A 15,001-nucleotide genomic window follows, 5' to 3' on the forward strand; every position below is an offset into this window, starting at 1 on the left:
TTTAAATTAATTAAAATTTTAAAAATCAAAACTTTATTTCCTGTAACACCAGCTGCATTTCAATTACTCAGTAATCTTTTGTAGTCAATAGCTATCATGTTAGACAAAACAGGTATAGATTAGTCCCTTCACAGAAAGTTCTACTGGAGAACCCTTGTAGGGGCTTGACAAATGTAAGCTACAAGAAGTATTATTCAAGTGCACAATTTATGCAACAGTATTTTTATATTTTATGCCATTTATTTTGACTAGAGAACGTAGGTGGTTTATCAGACAGTCAAACTATCTCTGAAATCACCCAACCATCCTGATATGAATCAACTCATTGTTTTATATCAAACATAATAGGGCTTAACACAATATGGGTACGAAAAAAATTTGTTGAATGAATAAACTCATAAGTGGATAAGTATTTCTTGTATATACAAAAGGGCTTCCCAGGTGGCTCAGTGGTAAAGAAACTGCCTGCCAATGCAGGAGACTCAGGAGACCCAGGTTCAGCCCCTGGGTCTGGAAGAGGAAATGGCAACCCACTCCAGTATTCTTGCCTGAAGAATCCCATGGCTATAGGAGCCTGGTGGGCTGCAGTCCATAGGGTCGCAGAGTCAGACACGACTGAGAGACTAAGCACCCATGCACGTGTATACAAATAATTATTGGGAGCTCATTTTTCTCACTGCTAACGGGGTAATAAACACAGTAAAATTCTGTTCTCAATAAAACATGATAGCCTAGTCCAGATTAAAGGAAAACTTTATGCAGTGACTAGAACACTGTGCTAGATAATGTAAGATAATGTTAAGATAATTAAATCTTTAACGTTGGTTAGAGGAGGCAGGGAAGACTGTTTCGATGAAGAAAGTACTTACAGTGAATTTTTGAGAACAATAGATAAAAGTGAAACGCCAGTTGCTTAAAAGGGCAGCAGAAAGCAAAGGATTGGAGTTGGGGGAAAAGTAAATTTATTTTGAAGGGATAAAAAGATTATGGGAGTTTCCTGTTGAATGAAGGATTCCAGTTGATAAAAGTTGAATAAACTATGGTCAATGTAGACATTCTTATGCAAGCAGCAGTCATTTTTTAAACATCCTGAGGACACTGTTTTAGAATGATTGTTTTTCTCTGCAAAACCAGAAAGGATACAGAAAATATAGGCATAACAAAATGCTTGTTTGGACTTGTTTCCTAGAAATGACTAGAGATATTTGAGAACCAAGAACCGATGAATTCCAAGAGACAAATCATAGCTCCAGGAGGAAGATACAGTTAAAGGCTTATCTGGCTCTATAATGAAACTGCCTCTTGTCCACAGGAATGTGCATATTTCAATGCAAGTGAGTCTAAGCCAGATGGCAGCAGACTTTGTTCTAACAGGGCCTGATATTAGTTTGTATATTTAGAATATGTCACAATTACACCCTCACTCGTCTTCCTGCAGATAGCAGTGAAGATCTGCTGCTGACCATTTCAAATATAATCACTTATTCTCTCTAGAGAATCATTTTGATCATTCCCTTCACTCATCATATCAAATAAAGCTAATATTGCCAGTACACAGTATGGCTCTGTATAGTGAAGATAAAGGGAAGCTAGCTTCTATTAATTAATATTGGTAGCTAGAATTGAGTGGCACATATAAGGGCTATGGAGAGAAATCATTTTAACTAACTAGTTTATACTCATATTTTAAGAAAGATATTTGGTACTTCCATAGGTAACAGTGCATCATTAAAAGAAAAATAGTTTTGAGAACTATAAGACAGATTGTAATTTGGTAAAATTGTCTTCTTCATCACCTTTCCTATCATTCTTCCAAATATTATCCTTATTTCTCAAGTACATATTGTTTTTATAAGGAATGTGTATGTAAATTGAAATGTTTATATATAATGTGCATGTAAATGTATATATATATATATACACACACTCTTCCAGGTGGCTTCCATGGTAACTCAGTGGTAAAGGACCCTCCTGCCAATGCAGGAGACACAAGTTCAACCCCTGTGTTGGGAAGATCCCTTGGAGAAGAAAATGGCAACCCACTCCAGTATTCTTGCCTGGGAAATCCCATGGACAGAGGAGCATGGCAGACTATAGCCTGTAGGGTTGCAAAAGAATCAGATACCACTGAGCATTCACTCATTCACTCACTCTGTGTGTGTGTGTGTGTGTGTGTGTGTGTTTGATGAAAAATAAATCTCCATTCTACTCAAGATTTCCCAGTTCTCCAAGAGGCAATCACTACTGCAAAATTTGTGTATCTTTCCTGAAAATTTCTCTTTTCTCCCTTTCTTACTATCTTTCTCTGTTTCTCTCTCTGTTTCAACCGAGTGCATAGATGATGCTACATACACTATTAACAATGACAGATCTGGACTCCTATATACACTGTTACTACAGGAAGAAAGGTCTCCTAAATTATAGGTTGATATGTACCACTTCTCGTTTAGTCAGACACATAGGCTGTTCTAAACCATTTACAAATGCATGAGTCTGTTACAATGAATATCTTCTTACATATCACGTCCTATACTTTATTTTGGTAACACCTTTTAGGCTACGGTAGTTATTTTCAAGTGGTCCTCCAAAGAGGATGTTTTAATACCTAAAACTGGCAACAACAACAGAGGATATGACTCATTTGAAAAGACCTTGATGCTGGGAGGGATTGCGGGCAGGAGAAGGGGACGACAGAGGATGAGATGGTTGGATGGCATCACCAACTCGATGGACATGGGTTTGGGTGGACTCCGGGGGTTGGTGATGGACAGGGAGGCCGGGCATGCTGCGGTTCATGGGGCCGCAGAGTCAGACACGACTGAGCAACTGAACTGAACTGAACAAGGAACTATATGAGACAGGAAGAAAATAGTCTACTTTATACATCTTTTCTTTGATGCCTCTAAGAGCATATTTCTAAGACTGCAAATAACTAATTAAGTCTGTAAGTGGAAAATTAAGTCAGTTTAGCCAGCCATTTCAGATTTGATAAATATCACTACATGATATATTTAATTATTGTAATTTGAAATGTAGGAAATTGATCAAAACAATATGCTATATCATTATTTAGTTTAGCAACTGTACAGAGAAACGATCATAAATGATGACTCATGTTTTCACCTCCAAGAAAAACGTTTCTCCTTTCAGGGGTACGTGGGATGTGTAATTTTAGCTTCAAAGACATTAAAAACATAATTTAAATCTGAAACTTTTTTCATTTATTAAATAGGGTAGTATATAGTCTTCTTAGTTATTATTATCACAAAAGTAATTTATCCAAGTTAATTTGGGAAGAGTCTGGAATCTAGCATTAGATTTCTAAAATCCTAATTCACTAGTTGGGCTAACAACAACAACAGAAAATACAAGGTCTACTGGTTTTGATCTCAATGATTTTGATTTATAGCTGTAAAGTCTCATAATTATCACCAAAGAATTTCCTTTTTTATAATCTCTGTTAGACTCCTGCATGATGGACTATAACTCTTGACTAAGCTCTTTACTATTCTAAATAAACCACAGAGTGATACATAAAAGTAATTTGATGAGATATCTTAAGAAATGCTTTCAATATAAGAACTTTTCCAGGGTTCATAAGGCACTAAAACAGTAATTCCAGGTAATAATAAATATGAATTCACAAAATTATATGGTCAATTTTGAGTGACAAATATGCTAATTGTAGTTTGAACTTAAATTTTAATATGCAGGTATTAAATTAGGTCCATAATTTGCACTAATTATTGATAAATCTATTACCACATAGGAAATGTATTCATAATGACATGAGATCATGAGCTAATTATAATATGCATTAATATATTCATAAACAGCTGGACAAAGATTCTTAGCTTTTCACATCCATCTCAATCAAAAAATGTCCAATTTAGTATCAGTGACCTAAAATCTGGAGAGATGTATTTGATCAGTCATTTAATTTTCTAGTTCCTAAGTGTGTTTATGTAATCATATGCATACATTTGAGTGTTGAGTTGTAGCATGTATACATATCACATGACTATATATTGTTGAATACAGACTAAAACATGTTTGTTCCTCTAGATAAAAATCTTGCTTCAATTAGATCAGCTACATGATTCATTTATATCTTTTCTAGGCAGTAGTCAACAGTCAAAGCAAACAAAAGTCTACACACTAAAAAACGAGGCCTTTTCTTGTTTTTATCATGTTTTCTTTCTCCATTCTTCTGTTCTTGTCTCTTCATGTCACAGTATTTTCTCAAAATTCACTTTCCTGCAGGGAAGCTTACAGAGACACCTAGTGGTAAACTCATGGTGGCGTCTCAGGCCATCTTGAATGCTGAGTTAATGACAGAAAGTTGTCATTAACTTCTCCAACCACAAGAGGTAAACTAGAATACTTTTAGTGTCAGTGATTCTAACAAAATTATAACCTAAGTCAATTGCAAACATGTTAATGCTGTTTAACAGGCTGTATTTTAATTAGGATAATAAAGTAAAAATAACACAAAAGCAAAAATTAAACTAAAATTTGATATTAAATGCAATTGTGAAGATTTAGGAAAGGAATAGAAGAATGAACTAAAATGCTTCAGTTACTTTGAGAAGTCTAATAATTATATAAGCCACTTCATACCCATTGATAACTTCTATAGAGATTATCAACATTGAAAAATATGTCTCTGTGATAGAGCTTAACATTTATATTCCAAAAGTTTCTAACTGTAATTAACATATAATTTGAAAATTATGACACTTAAATACTTTCATTTTGCAAATATAAAAGCAATTTTATACTTTAAAAAAATCTACAATGTTTATATCATGTTAGAAGATAATGATTAAATAAACAATACAGCAACACGCCTGTTTTGGGTGAAGTTTAAGTTGCCTGTTTATATAATGTACCTGTAGCAAGTGACTATCATTCCTAGGCCAAATGGTTATAAATTTACTAGGAAGTTCTGTTATTATAATACTTTACTTTTAATTATCTGATACTATAGATTTCTTCTTTTCTCCCTCCCTGGTACCTACCCCAAATTTAAGCAAAACTATCAAAATCTTTCCAAACCAAGTTTGAAAGGCTTTAGTAAAAAAAAAAAAAAAAAAAGAAATTGCAAAATAGACTCAGAAGAAATTTCAAGAAATATTGCAAAATCTCAGAAGACTATCATACTCACCACCTCTAGAAAACTTTCTAATTCAATAGAGAGGATGTAGAAAGCTGTGATAGTGGCAATGTGTATATACCTATTTTTCAGAATTAATATTAATTTTATATGTAATCAGGGTATTATAACCACAATTTTACCCCCAATTATTACCAAAAAGGACACGATATCAGTTATGTTTAAGACAACTACAAAAGATACTACACAATTAATTCCAAACTTAAATGAGTAAAATACATTTAAGTTATAAAACTACCCAGTTATCAAAAGAACAGACACATGTGTAACCTACATTGAAGCCACTTAGAAGGATCAACTTTTCTTCTATGCCTGGGATGGACTACAGCTCTAATATTACAAACAGTGGAAATGTGCATTATGAAGGTAAAGACTCCCTTTTGGGGAGGAAGCTGTCTGGTTTCATGAAAAGAGCCAGGAATACTTACTGTAGAGAAGACGCTAGTAGAGTTTAGCAGGTGACTCTTCAAGAAACTTGCTTTCTATCCTTACTGCATTTATTTAGGGATTTCCGGCTTTTTAGTATGCACCAAATAATATTCACAATCTCTCTGAAAGTCGTTCACATCCCTTGTATCGCCTAGGCATACTTATCAAACGTAATTCTTAAGAAAATAAAAAGCGTCCTTGTTTGCAGCTAGGGTGGACCACTCCCTCTTCCAGGTCCTTTACAGGACAAGAGACAGCAGCAAGGGCTGTGTGAGTCTAATAAACGCGAGGTGGAAGGCACACCATCAGCCCAGAGTTGGAGTTACCTGTTCCTGACCACCAAGCAGCCTGACACTGTCGGGGTTATTTCCACTCCTCCCTTTTTCAATCGGAGGGTTGCCACAGTCCCACGCTCGTGTTACGCACATGGTCCAAGACTCCTCTGTCTCCCACGAAGGTGGCAGTCCGGGCCGGGAGCGAGGGGGGGCAGGGCGGCGGGGGGCGGGTAGTGGGGAGGCTCCGGTTGCGCCGCCGGAGCCCGGGGACGCCTTCGCCCTCGGCTGCCATCTATCGGCCGCGGAGCGCCCGCTTCGCCCGGGGCCCATCATGTCTGCTGCAGCTTGGCTCGCACCAGCCGCGCGACAATAAACAAGTGCACCGGACGGGGCCCTGCGCCCACGCCGGAGCAGCTGCCTCAGAGACCCCCGCGAAGCTTACCGCGTGGCCACCTCCTCGCCGCCCGGGAGGGAAGACGCGACTTTTCTCTGAGTTTTTTGGTTTTTGGTGGTTTTTTTTTAAGAGCCGCCGGGCTGCCGGGACACGCCACAGGCTTAGAACAACGCTGTTCCTGCCCTCCCGGCCCCTCAAGGATGTCGGAGATAGAGAATCCCAAATAATGAAGATCGTGCGCCGCATCCGGAGAAGGAATAGAGAAAAAGCCCCTGCAAACACCCGGAGCGACGAAATGGCCAAGAGGATGCGGGAGCCTTCCACCCACTGATCAGGGGCAGCGGCGGCGGCGGCGGCGGCGGCGGCGGGCTCGGCGCGGGGACACCGGCGGCGGGATCCCAGTGCGGTGGTCGCCGCGGCACAGGGGGGGCGGAGGACGGCGAGGGAGCCGCAGCCGCCGCGGGAGCAGCCGAGGGGCCGGTGCCACCTTCGCTCGCCCCCTCTCTACCATGTACAGTGTGCGCTGCAAGAAGAAGGCGGGCGATGCATGCACACCCCTGCGCCCCGCTCCCTCTGGCTCGTCCCCGGGCGTGCGCCACTGACCAGGGGGGAATGTGGTGAAGACGGCGAGGACAGCCCAGGGGGGAGGGGAGGGCCGGCCCGCGCGAACCCAGGCCGGCGGGTGCCAGGGGCCTGAGGCGGCTGGAGGGGGCGGCGGCCGCTGCTGGCTCGGAGAAAGTTGGCCCCTAGGCAGATGGCAACAGTAAGTACCCGCCTGGGGAGCGGGGGGGGGCCGTTGCAGCGGACGATGCCGGGGACCCCGCGATCGCGCGGTGGCGCGGGCTTGGGAGCAAGTGTGCTAGTGAGCCTGAGTGTGAGCGGATGCGAGCGCTCGGCGAGGCTGACCGTCACGTTGGCTGGGCCGCCCGGGGCCAGGCAAGCCCGCTCGGCGTCCCCCTCCTCGGGCTCAGCGCCTCCTCCCCCTCCCCTCCCTCCAGCAGCTCTCTCCCCGCCCCGCCCGGCTCCCGGCCCCTACAGCGCGGCGCCTCGACCGCCGGCCCTCCGCCGCCCCCTCCCCCTCCCTTCCCAGCCAGCCGCTCCGGATCGTTCCCCCCCACCACCACCCGCCCCGACTCTCCCCCCACACCCCGCTGCCCGTTCCAACTACCACGGAGAGCGCCGGGGAGAGCCTTTCGGGGAGCCCCGGAACCCGCGGTCGCCACCGCGGCGGCGGCCCGGGGCTGGCGGCGTCCGGGAGCCTCTTTCCTCGCAGCCGCCCGGATCCCGCTGCTCGCCCCGCCTCGACTCGCGAGCCCTAGTGCACACTCCAAAGAGGTTTTTTGGGGTTTTTTTGGTTTTTTTTGCAAGGGTGGCTATGATGAGTGGGCCTTGGAGATGTGAGACGGGGTAAGTCGGCCGTTTACTTTGCCAAAGAGGCTCCAGCGTGTGTGTGTGTGTCTGTGTGTGTGGCGGCCGGGTGGCTGTCTTCCCCTCTCCTCCCTCCCCTCCTTCCTCCCCTTTCCCGGCCTTCGCTTTGGGGCGGGGTGGGGGAGGGGGAGCCTCGCGTTCTGGAACTCCGGGGGCTCCTGCCTGGGGGCCGCCCCGGGAGCACCTGCGCCCCGGAGCCGCGGGTCCGGCCTGGGTGCCGGGCTTCAGCCCACCCGGCCCCACACTGCTTCATGATGGGATGCTTAGGACGACGATCCAGGGTTTAATTCTTTGTGGGCAGGAGGGGGGAAACAGATACAGCTTCCCCGCCCCCGCCCTCCAAAAAAGAAAAAAAGAAAAAGAAAAAATCTGAGACTCTGAGAATGTGCAGCGTCCCCGCGAATTTACATCGGAGGTGCGTTTCCCAGTCAGAAATGTCAGCCTTGCCCGGCTCATTCAACTTTATTTGCACAAATTTTCGGGCTCTTTTGATAGCAGGGAGGAGGGAATCGGGAGTAGGGTGAGAGGGAAGCTCTTCGACCCTGGCGAGCCAGAACTGAATTAAAGTTGTAAACGCTCAAGTTTAATATTGGCTGGACACGTTTGGCTATGGGCTGTCAGAGCGGGTGGGAGGTGAATGGGGGCGAGGAAGCGCCGGGCGGGAGGGGGAGGGGATCCAGCCCCCGCTGAATGGCTGTGCCGATTTGATCCAACGGAGAACGGCGATTTCAAGGTAAACGTTTTGCTTTCATAGAGGATGCCTGTGCTGCTGTTAAGCCAGAAGTGTTTTGTCGCTGCGTTGGGAGGTCGGGGATACTTGCAAGGTTTAGATATTGTGGGTTCCCATTCGTCTCGACACGTCTGGGTGACCACACGTGAATGATTCGCAGGCACACTTGCACACGTGCGTGCGAATGCAGGGGCTCTTCATAACACGGGCTGGAGTCGACTTGGGTATCCAGATCGTGGTCTCCAGGCTTGAACCCGTGCTTCAGAACCGTCTTGTCTTTAGTTAGGGGTTGCGATTCGACATCTGACTTCGGGGGTGGTGAGGCAGGGCCAAGCAAGGCTGGACAGAAAAAAAAGGCATTGGTTCCATGAGCCCAGCATTTCTACCGAATGTTCCCTCTCCCCCTCCTTCTCCCAACCAACGCAACACACACTCGCACACACTCACTCCATTTATGTCCTTTCCTTCTGAGCGCTGCTGTCGACTCGAAGTAGGAAGTCGAAGGAAGCCTTTAAAGGGACAAAAAGAAAGCCAGAAAGAAAAGGGAGAGGAGGGTCAGATTGATTCCTTGGGGAGATGAAATTCGGATATTAAAGCACTGACTTGTATCACTTGCTGTCCTCCCTTCTTTTCTCCCTTCTATTTTGCCTCTTAATCAGCCCAAGTCCCCTTTCTGAGGGAAGAAGGAGGGGAGTAAAGCCTTGATAATTAAATACAATAAGCAACTCTAGTGGTGGGGATGTTGGCGAGGTGGTAGTTCAGTCCCAATCTTGCTAATTTGGTAGGGTTAGTTTTGCATACCGTGGCAAAGAGACGCGGAGCCCGAGGTGAGGGAGGCTTTGGCGCTGGTCCTGGGTTTACTTTTAGCTGATTCCGGGTAAGCGGTGGGAACGCCTTCTTGAAACTCCAGGTACCCGGAGCTTGTTCCGGGATTGCGGATGCCTTCGCAGAGTTCTTTGTAATCCATCGTGCAGAACTATTTCAGTGGCTTAAAAATGCGGTTTAGTAGCGTCGCTGACATGATCAATGAGGAGAAGTGGACGCAGGGCGCTCTCGGGGAGGCGCTGCTAAGTGGCACCGTGCATGCAATTAGGACGCTGATGTGCTTAATAACGTGAAAGTGAAGTCCACCATCAAAGCGAAAGCGCTCTCCTTTTTCTCCATGCTCAAAGCTCCCGAAGACAATTGGCCTTAAGAGCTTCTTCTGGGTCCTTTTGATGCCTTATCTTGCATGCTTTTTGCCTCTGTGAAAAGTATTCTTTAGGTTCCCACCCTGGCATTTCCAGCGATGGTTTTAAAATAGCCCAAGTATTGTGGCTCCTGGGCAAAACTGTGAAAATGGGAGACCTACACGGTGAACTGTTAACTGAAGAGGTTTTGAAAGAAAAGCAGAGGGACTGGATATAGGTGAGGTGGGGAACCTGATAAAAATGGTGCTTCTTTTCTCTAAAATTTAAACCGTGAATCTGAACTGACAGCCATTTTATGTATATTTATGGATTGGTTTTGAAAGTGAGGGGGGGCAGGCAAGAACACTAAAACTGGACTTTGTCTAACCTGCCCTTATCTTATAAGGAGCAGCATGTTCCTGTTGTCATTAGAAAATGAAATCAACCTTTAAATCAAAGTGAATATCAGATTTTAATAAAGTCTGGAGAATTGTCTATGTACCTTGGGGTGTGGGGTGTCATTACTCTCCCCTGATTCTGGATGTCAGAAAAACAGTATTAGGAAGCAAAGAGACTTTCTGATTGATCCCTTAAGTTTTTGTCATATTCTGTTGTTTCTCCCCCCCCTCCCTTGCAGGAGATAAAATGCACACGTGCTGCCCCCCAGTAACTTTGGAACAGGATCTTCACAGAAAAATGCAGAGCTGGATGCTGCAGACTCTAGCGTTTGCTCTAACATCTCTCGTCCTTTCGTGTGCAGAAACCATCGATTATTATGGGGAAATTTGTGACAATGCATGTCCTTGTGAGGAAAAGGACGGCATTTTAACTGTGAGCTGTGAAAATCGGGGGATCATCAGCCTTTCAGAAATTAGCCCTCCCCGTTTCCCAATCTACCACCTCTTGTTGTCTGGAAACCTTTTGAGTCGTCTCTATCCCAATGAGTTTGTCAATTACACTGGGGCTTCGATTTTGCATCTGGGGAGCAATGTAATCCAGGACATTGAGACCGGGGCTTTCCACGGGCTGCGGGGTTTAAGGAGATTGCATCTGAACAATAATAAGCTGGAACTTCTGCGTGATGATACCTTCCTTGGCTTGGAGAGCCTGGAGTACCTACAGGTCGATTACAATTACATCAGTGTCATTGAACCCAACGCTTTTGGGAAACTGCATTTGTTGCAGGTGCTTATTCTCAATGACAATCTCTTGTCCAGTTTACCCAACAACCTTTTCCGTTTTGTGCCGTTAACGCACTTGGACCTGCGGGGGAACCGGCTGAAACTTCTGCCCTACGTGGGGCTCTTGCAGCATATGGATAAAGTCGTGGAGTTACAACTGGAGGAAAATCCCTGGAACTGCTCCTGTGAGCTGATCTCCCTGAAGGATTGGTTAGACAGCATCTCCTATTCCGCCCTGGTGGGGGATGTGGTTTGTGAGACCCCCTTCCGCTTACACGGCCGGGACTTGGACGAAGTGTCCAAGCAGGAACTCTGCCCAAGGAAACTTATTTCGGACTATGAGATGAGGCCGCAGACGCCTCTGAGCACCACGGGGTACTTACATACCACCCCGGCCTCGGTGAATTCCGTGGCCACTTCTTCCTCTGCTGTTTACAAACCCCCCTTGAAGCCCCCTAAGGGGACTCGCCAACCCAATAAGCCCAGGGTGCGCCCCACCTCTAGGCAGCCCTCCAAGGACCTGGGCTATGGCAACTATGGCCCCAGCATCGCCTACCAGACCAAATCTCCGGTGCCTTTGGAGTGTCCCACAGCGTGCACTTGCAACCTGCAAATCTCCGATCTGGGCCTCAACGTCAACTGCCAGGAGCGCAAGATCGAGAGCATCGCAGAGCTGCAGCCCAAGCCCTACAACCCCAAGAAAATGTATCTGACGGAGAACTACATCGCCCTGGTGCGCAGGAGTGACTTCCTGGAGGCCACGGGGCTGGACCTCCTCCACCTGGGCAACAACCGCATCTCCACGATCCAGGACCGCGCCTTCGGGGACCTCACCAACCTGAGGCGCCTCTACCTAAATGGCAACAGGATCGAGCGGCTGAGCCCGGAGCTATTCTACGGCCTGCAGAGCCTGCAGTATCTCTTCCTCCAATACAACCTCATCCGCGAGATTCAACCTGGGACTTTCGACCCGGTCCCAAACCTCCAGCTGCTATTCCTGAACAACAACCTCCTGCAGACCTTGCCCTCAGGCGTCTTCTCAGGCCTGACTCTCCTGAGGCTCAACCTCAGGAGTAACCACTTCACCTCCTTGCCGGTGAGCGGAGTCCTGGACCAGCTGACGTCACTCATCCAAATCGACCTGCACGACAACCCTTGGGATTGTACCTGCGACGTGGTGGGCATGAAGCTGTGGGTGGAGCAGCTCAAAGCGGGCGTCCTGGTGGACGAGGTCATCTGCAAGGCGCCCAAGAAGTTCGCCGAGACGGATATGCGCTCCATTAAGTCGGAGCTGCTGTGCCCTGACTACTCGGACGTGGTGGTGTCCACGCCCGTGCCCTCGTCCATCCAGGTCCCCGCGAGGACCATCGCGGTGACCCCTGCCGTGCGTCTGAACGGCACCGGGGCGCCCGCGGGCTTGGGCGCGGGCGGAGGCGCCGCGTCGTCGGTGCCCTTGTCGGTGCTGATCCTCAGCCTGCTGCTGGTTTTCATCATGTCGGTCTTCGTGGCGGCGGGGCTCTTCGTGCTCGTCGTGAAGCGCCGGAAGAAGCACCAGAGCGACCACGCCAGCACACACAACTCCGACGTGAGCTCCTTCAACATGCAGTACAGCGTGTACGGCGGCGGCGGCGGAGGCGGCGGCGGCAGCGGCGGCGCGGGGGTCCACCCGCACGCGCACGCGCAGCACCGCGCGCCGGCGCTGCCCAAGGTGAAGACGCCCGCGGGCCACGTGTACGAGTACATCCCCCACCCCTTGGGCCACATGTGCAAAAACCCCATCTACCGCTCGCGGGAGGGCAACTCCGTGGAGGATTACAAAGACCTGCACGAGCTCAAGGTCACCTACAGCAGCAGCAACCACCACCTGCAGCAGCCGCCGCCGCCGCCGCAGCCGCAGCCCCCGCCCCCAGTGCAGCTGCAGCCGGCGGGGGAGGACGAGAGGCGGGAAAGTCACCACTTGCGGAGCCCCGCCTATAGCGTCAGCACCATCGAGCCCCGGGAGGACCTGCTCTCGCCGGTGCAGGACGCCGATCGCTTTTACAGGGGCATTTTAGAACCAGACAAACACTGCGCCACCACCCCCGCCGGCAACAGCCTCCCGGAATACCCGAAATTCCCGTGCAGCCCGGCTGCTTACACCTTCTCCCCCAACTATGACCTGAGACGCCCCCATCAGTATTTGCACCCGGGGGCGGGGGACAGCAGGCTGAGGGAACCGGTGCTCTACAGCCCCCCCAGTGCTGTCTTTGTAGAACCCAACCGGAACGAGTATCTGGAGCTAAAAGCTAAACTAAACGTTGAGCCGGACTACCTCGAAGTGCTGGAAAAACAGACCACCTTTAGCCAGTTCTAAAAAGCAAAGAAACTCCCTTGGAGCTCTTGCATTTCAAACAAACAGGCGAGCAGACACTCACCGTGAACCCCATTTGATTCATTGTGTTGTTTCAACGTTTAGGGTGAAGTGCCTTGGCACGAGATTCTCAGCTTCGGCGGAAGATACTGAAAGGGTGTGCAATTTCCTTTTAATATCACACGCAGGGAAACGTTTGTGTACACTGGGCACATCACTTTCTCTTCTTGCGTGTGGGGGAGGCGAGGAGAAGGGCTTTATGGAGGGCAGTTTGCTTTGCGGGTGACTTGTTAAAGATCATAGTCATTTTTGTAGTGGTTGGAAGTGTTGAGAATGCTGGAAGGTGACAGCGCATAGATTCTCCTCTTCCTCTTTTACTCTTTTCCCCTTCCCCTTCTCCCCCTTTGAGCCATGGGTGGGTCTAGATGGCTTTTGTGGAGAGATTAGCACACCCCCAACTTTAATAGAAAGTTTTTTTTTTCTTTTTTTCTTCTCTTTTTCCCGTCCCCATTCTCTCTTTCTTCTCTGCTTCCTCTCTTTCTCTGCCTCCCTGCCTCCCTCCTCTCTCATTCCTTTCCTTTCTTTTTAAAGGATGTGTTTGTATGCATTCTGGACATTTGAATTAAAAGAACAAAAGTATTGTGATCTTGAAAAGATCACCATAGATGTGGACAAATCATTAAAATTACAGAGCTATATGATCCATAATTGATTAGTCAAAATAACTTATTGATGAAATATACGAATATTTTATTGTAGCACCTATTTTTATATGCACATTTAGCATTTCTCTTTCCTTCACTATTTAGCCTATGATTTTCACAGAGGTGTCGCGCTATAAAAGGAGCTGTATTTCCAAAACTGAAGTGATATCAGGAAGGCATTTAAAATCTTATTAAAAATATGGAGAACTTACATCTTAAAAATCAATGCAACCCACCCAATTGGATCTGTAATTAAAAAAAAAAAAAATACTGTATCCCAATGTATAAAAGAAAAATATTTGGGGCAATTAATTGGGCCATTCCAGTGAGAATCATGTGCAAGTTTCTGGTTTTATTAGAGAAGATTTAAAAGTATTTTTATTAGTCAACCAAAATGATGTATTGATTTGACTACTATTGTAGCCAATTTTTGATTGTTTAACCAAACCCAGTTGCATTTGTACAGATCCACGTGTACTGGCACCTCAGAAGACCAAATGATGGACTGTACAAATCTCTATACAATGTCTTTATCCCTCTGGGCAGCAAGCAATGATGATAACCACAAACAGGATCTCTGTAAGATGGGGCTACTGTTGTTACAGTCTCATGTATCCCAGCACATGTAATTTTTTAAATAGTTTCTGAATAAACACTTGATAACTATGTCAAATATTGAGGAACTGAAGTAATGATTACTTAAGTGCAAAGAAATAGCTGTGTGATTTAATGAATCGCCATTATTAAGACAGTAGCTAACTTCTATTCCTAAAATGTCCCCCTAATGATCAAATATATATATAATTGTACCTTTATTGGTTCAGGGAAGTATGGTTATCTAAATGTGTCATTTAATGTGCTCATTCATGAAATTTCAACTTTACTCCTTTTCCTTACTGAAGTATCCATCTAACATGTGGAGCATGGTAAGTAATGTACTGCATATTGATTTTGTATTTTGTCATACCAGTATTATTTATTTGGTCTACAATTTTGCATAGTTTACCTTGTGTAAAGCTACCTGCAACAACTGTGATGGGTACTTTGATCTCTAGTTGATCTATATCCTAAATGTCAAAATGTTGGTGAGTATAAGCTGTTCATGTCTGAGTAAGGTTTGCCAGTGAATTAGATTATATTCAAGGGTAGGAAATATTTGGATTAA

The 15,001-nt window shown here is 46.3% G+C and overlaps 1 protein-coding gene and 1 long non-coding RNA gene across 2 annotated transcripts; one reads left to right on the forward strand and one right to left on the reverse strand.

Moving 5' to 3' along the window:
- Window positions 1-8,167: 8,167 nt before the first annotated feature.
- Window positions 8,168-9,398, reverse strand: LOC129624160 (uncharacterized). Its single transcript, XR_008700790.1, has 3 exons — window positions 9,234-9,398; window positions 8,880-8,941; window positions 8,168-8,771 (listed from the first exon to the last, which is right to left on the reverse strand). It is a non-coding gene; the product is annotated as an uncharacterized LOC129624160 (long non-coding RNA).
- Window positions 9,399-10,246: 848 nt separating this feature from the next.
- Window positions 10,247-13,135, forward strand: SLITRK5 (SLIT and NTRK like family member 5). Its single transcript, XM_055541867.1, has one exon. It carries the CDS (start codon window positions 10,247-10,249, stop codon window positions 13,133-13,135), a length of 2,889 nt encoding a protein of 962 aa, XP_055397842.1.
- Window positions 13,136-15,001: the final 1,866 nt, after the last annotated feature.

Source organism: Bubalus kerabau, chromosome 12 (assembly GCF_029407905.1).
Source record: "Bubalus kerabau isolate K-KA32 ecotype Philippines breed swamp buffalo chromosome 12, PCC_UOA_SB_1v2, whole genome shotgun sequence".
NCBI classification, from domain to species: domain Eukaryota; kingdom Metazoa; phylum Chordata; class Mammalia; order Artiodactyla; family Bovidae; genus Bubalus; species Bubalus kerabau.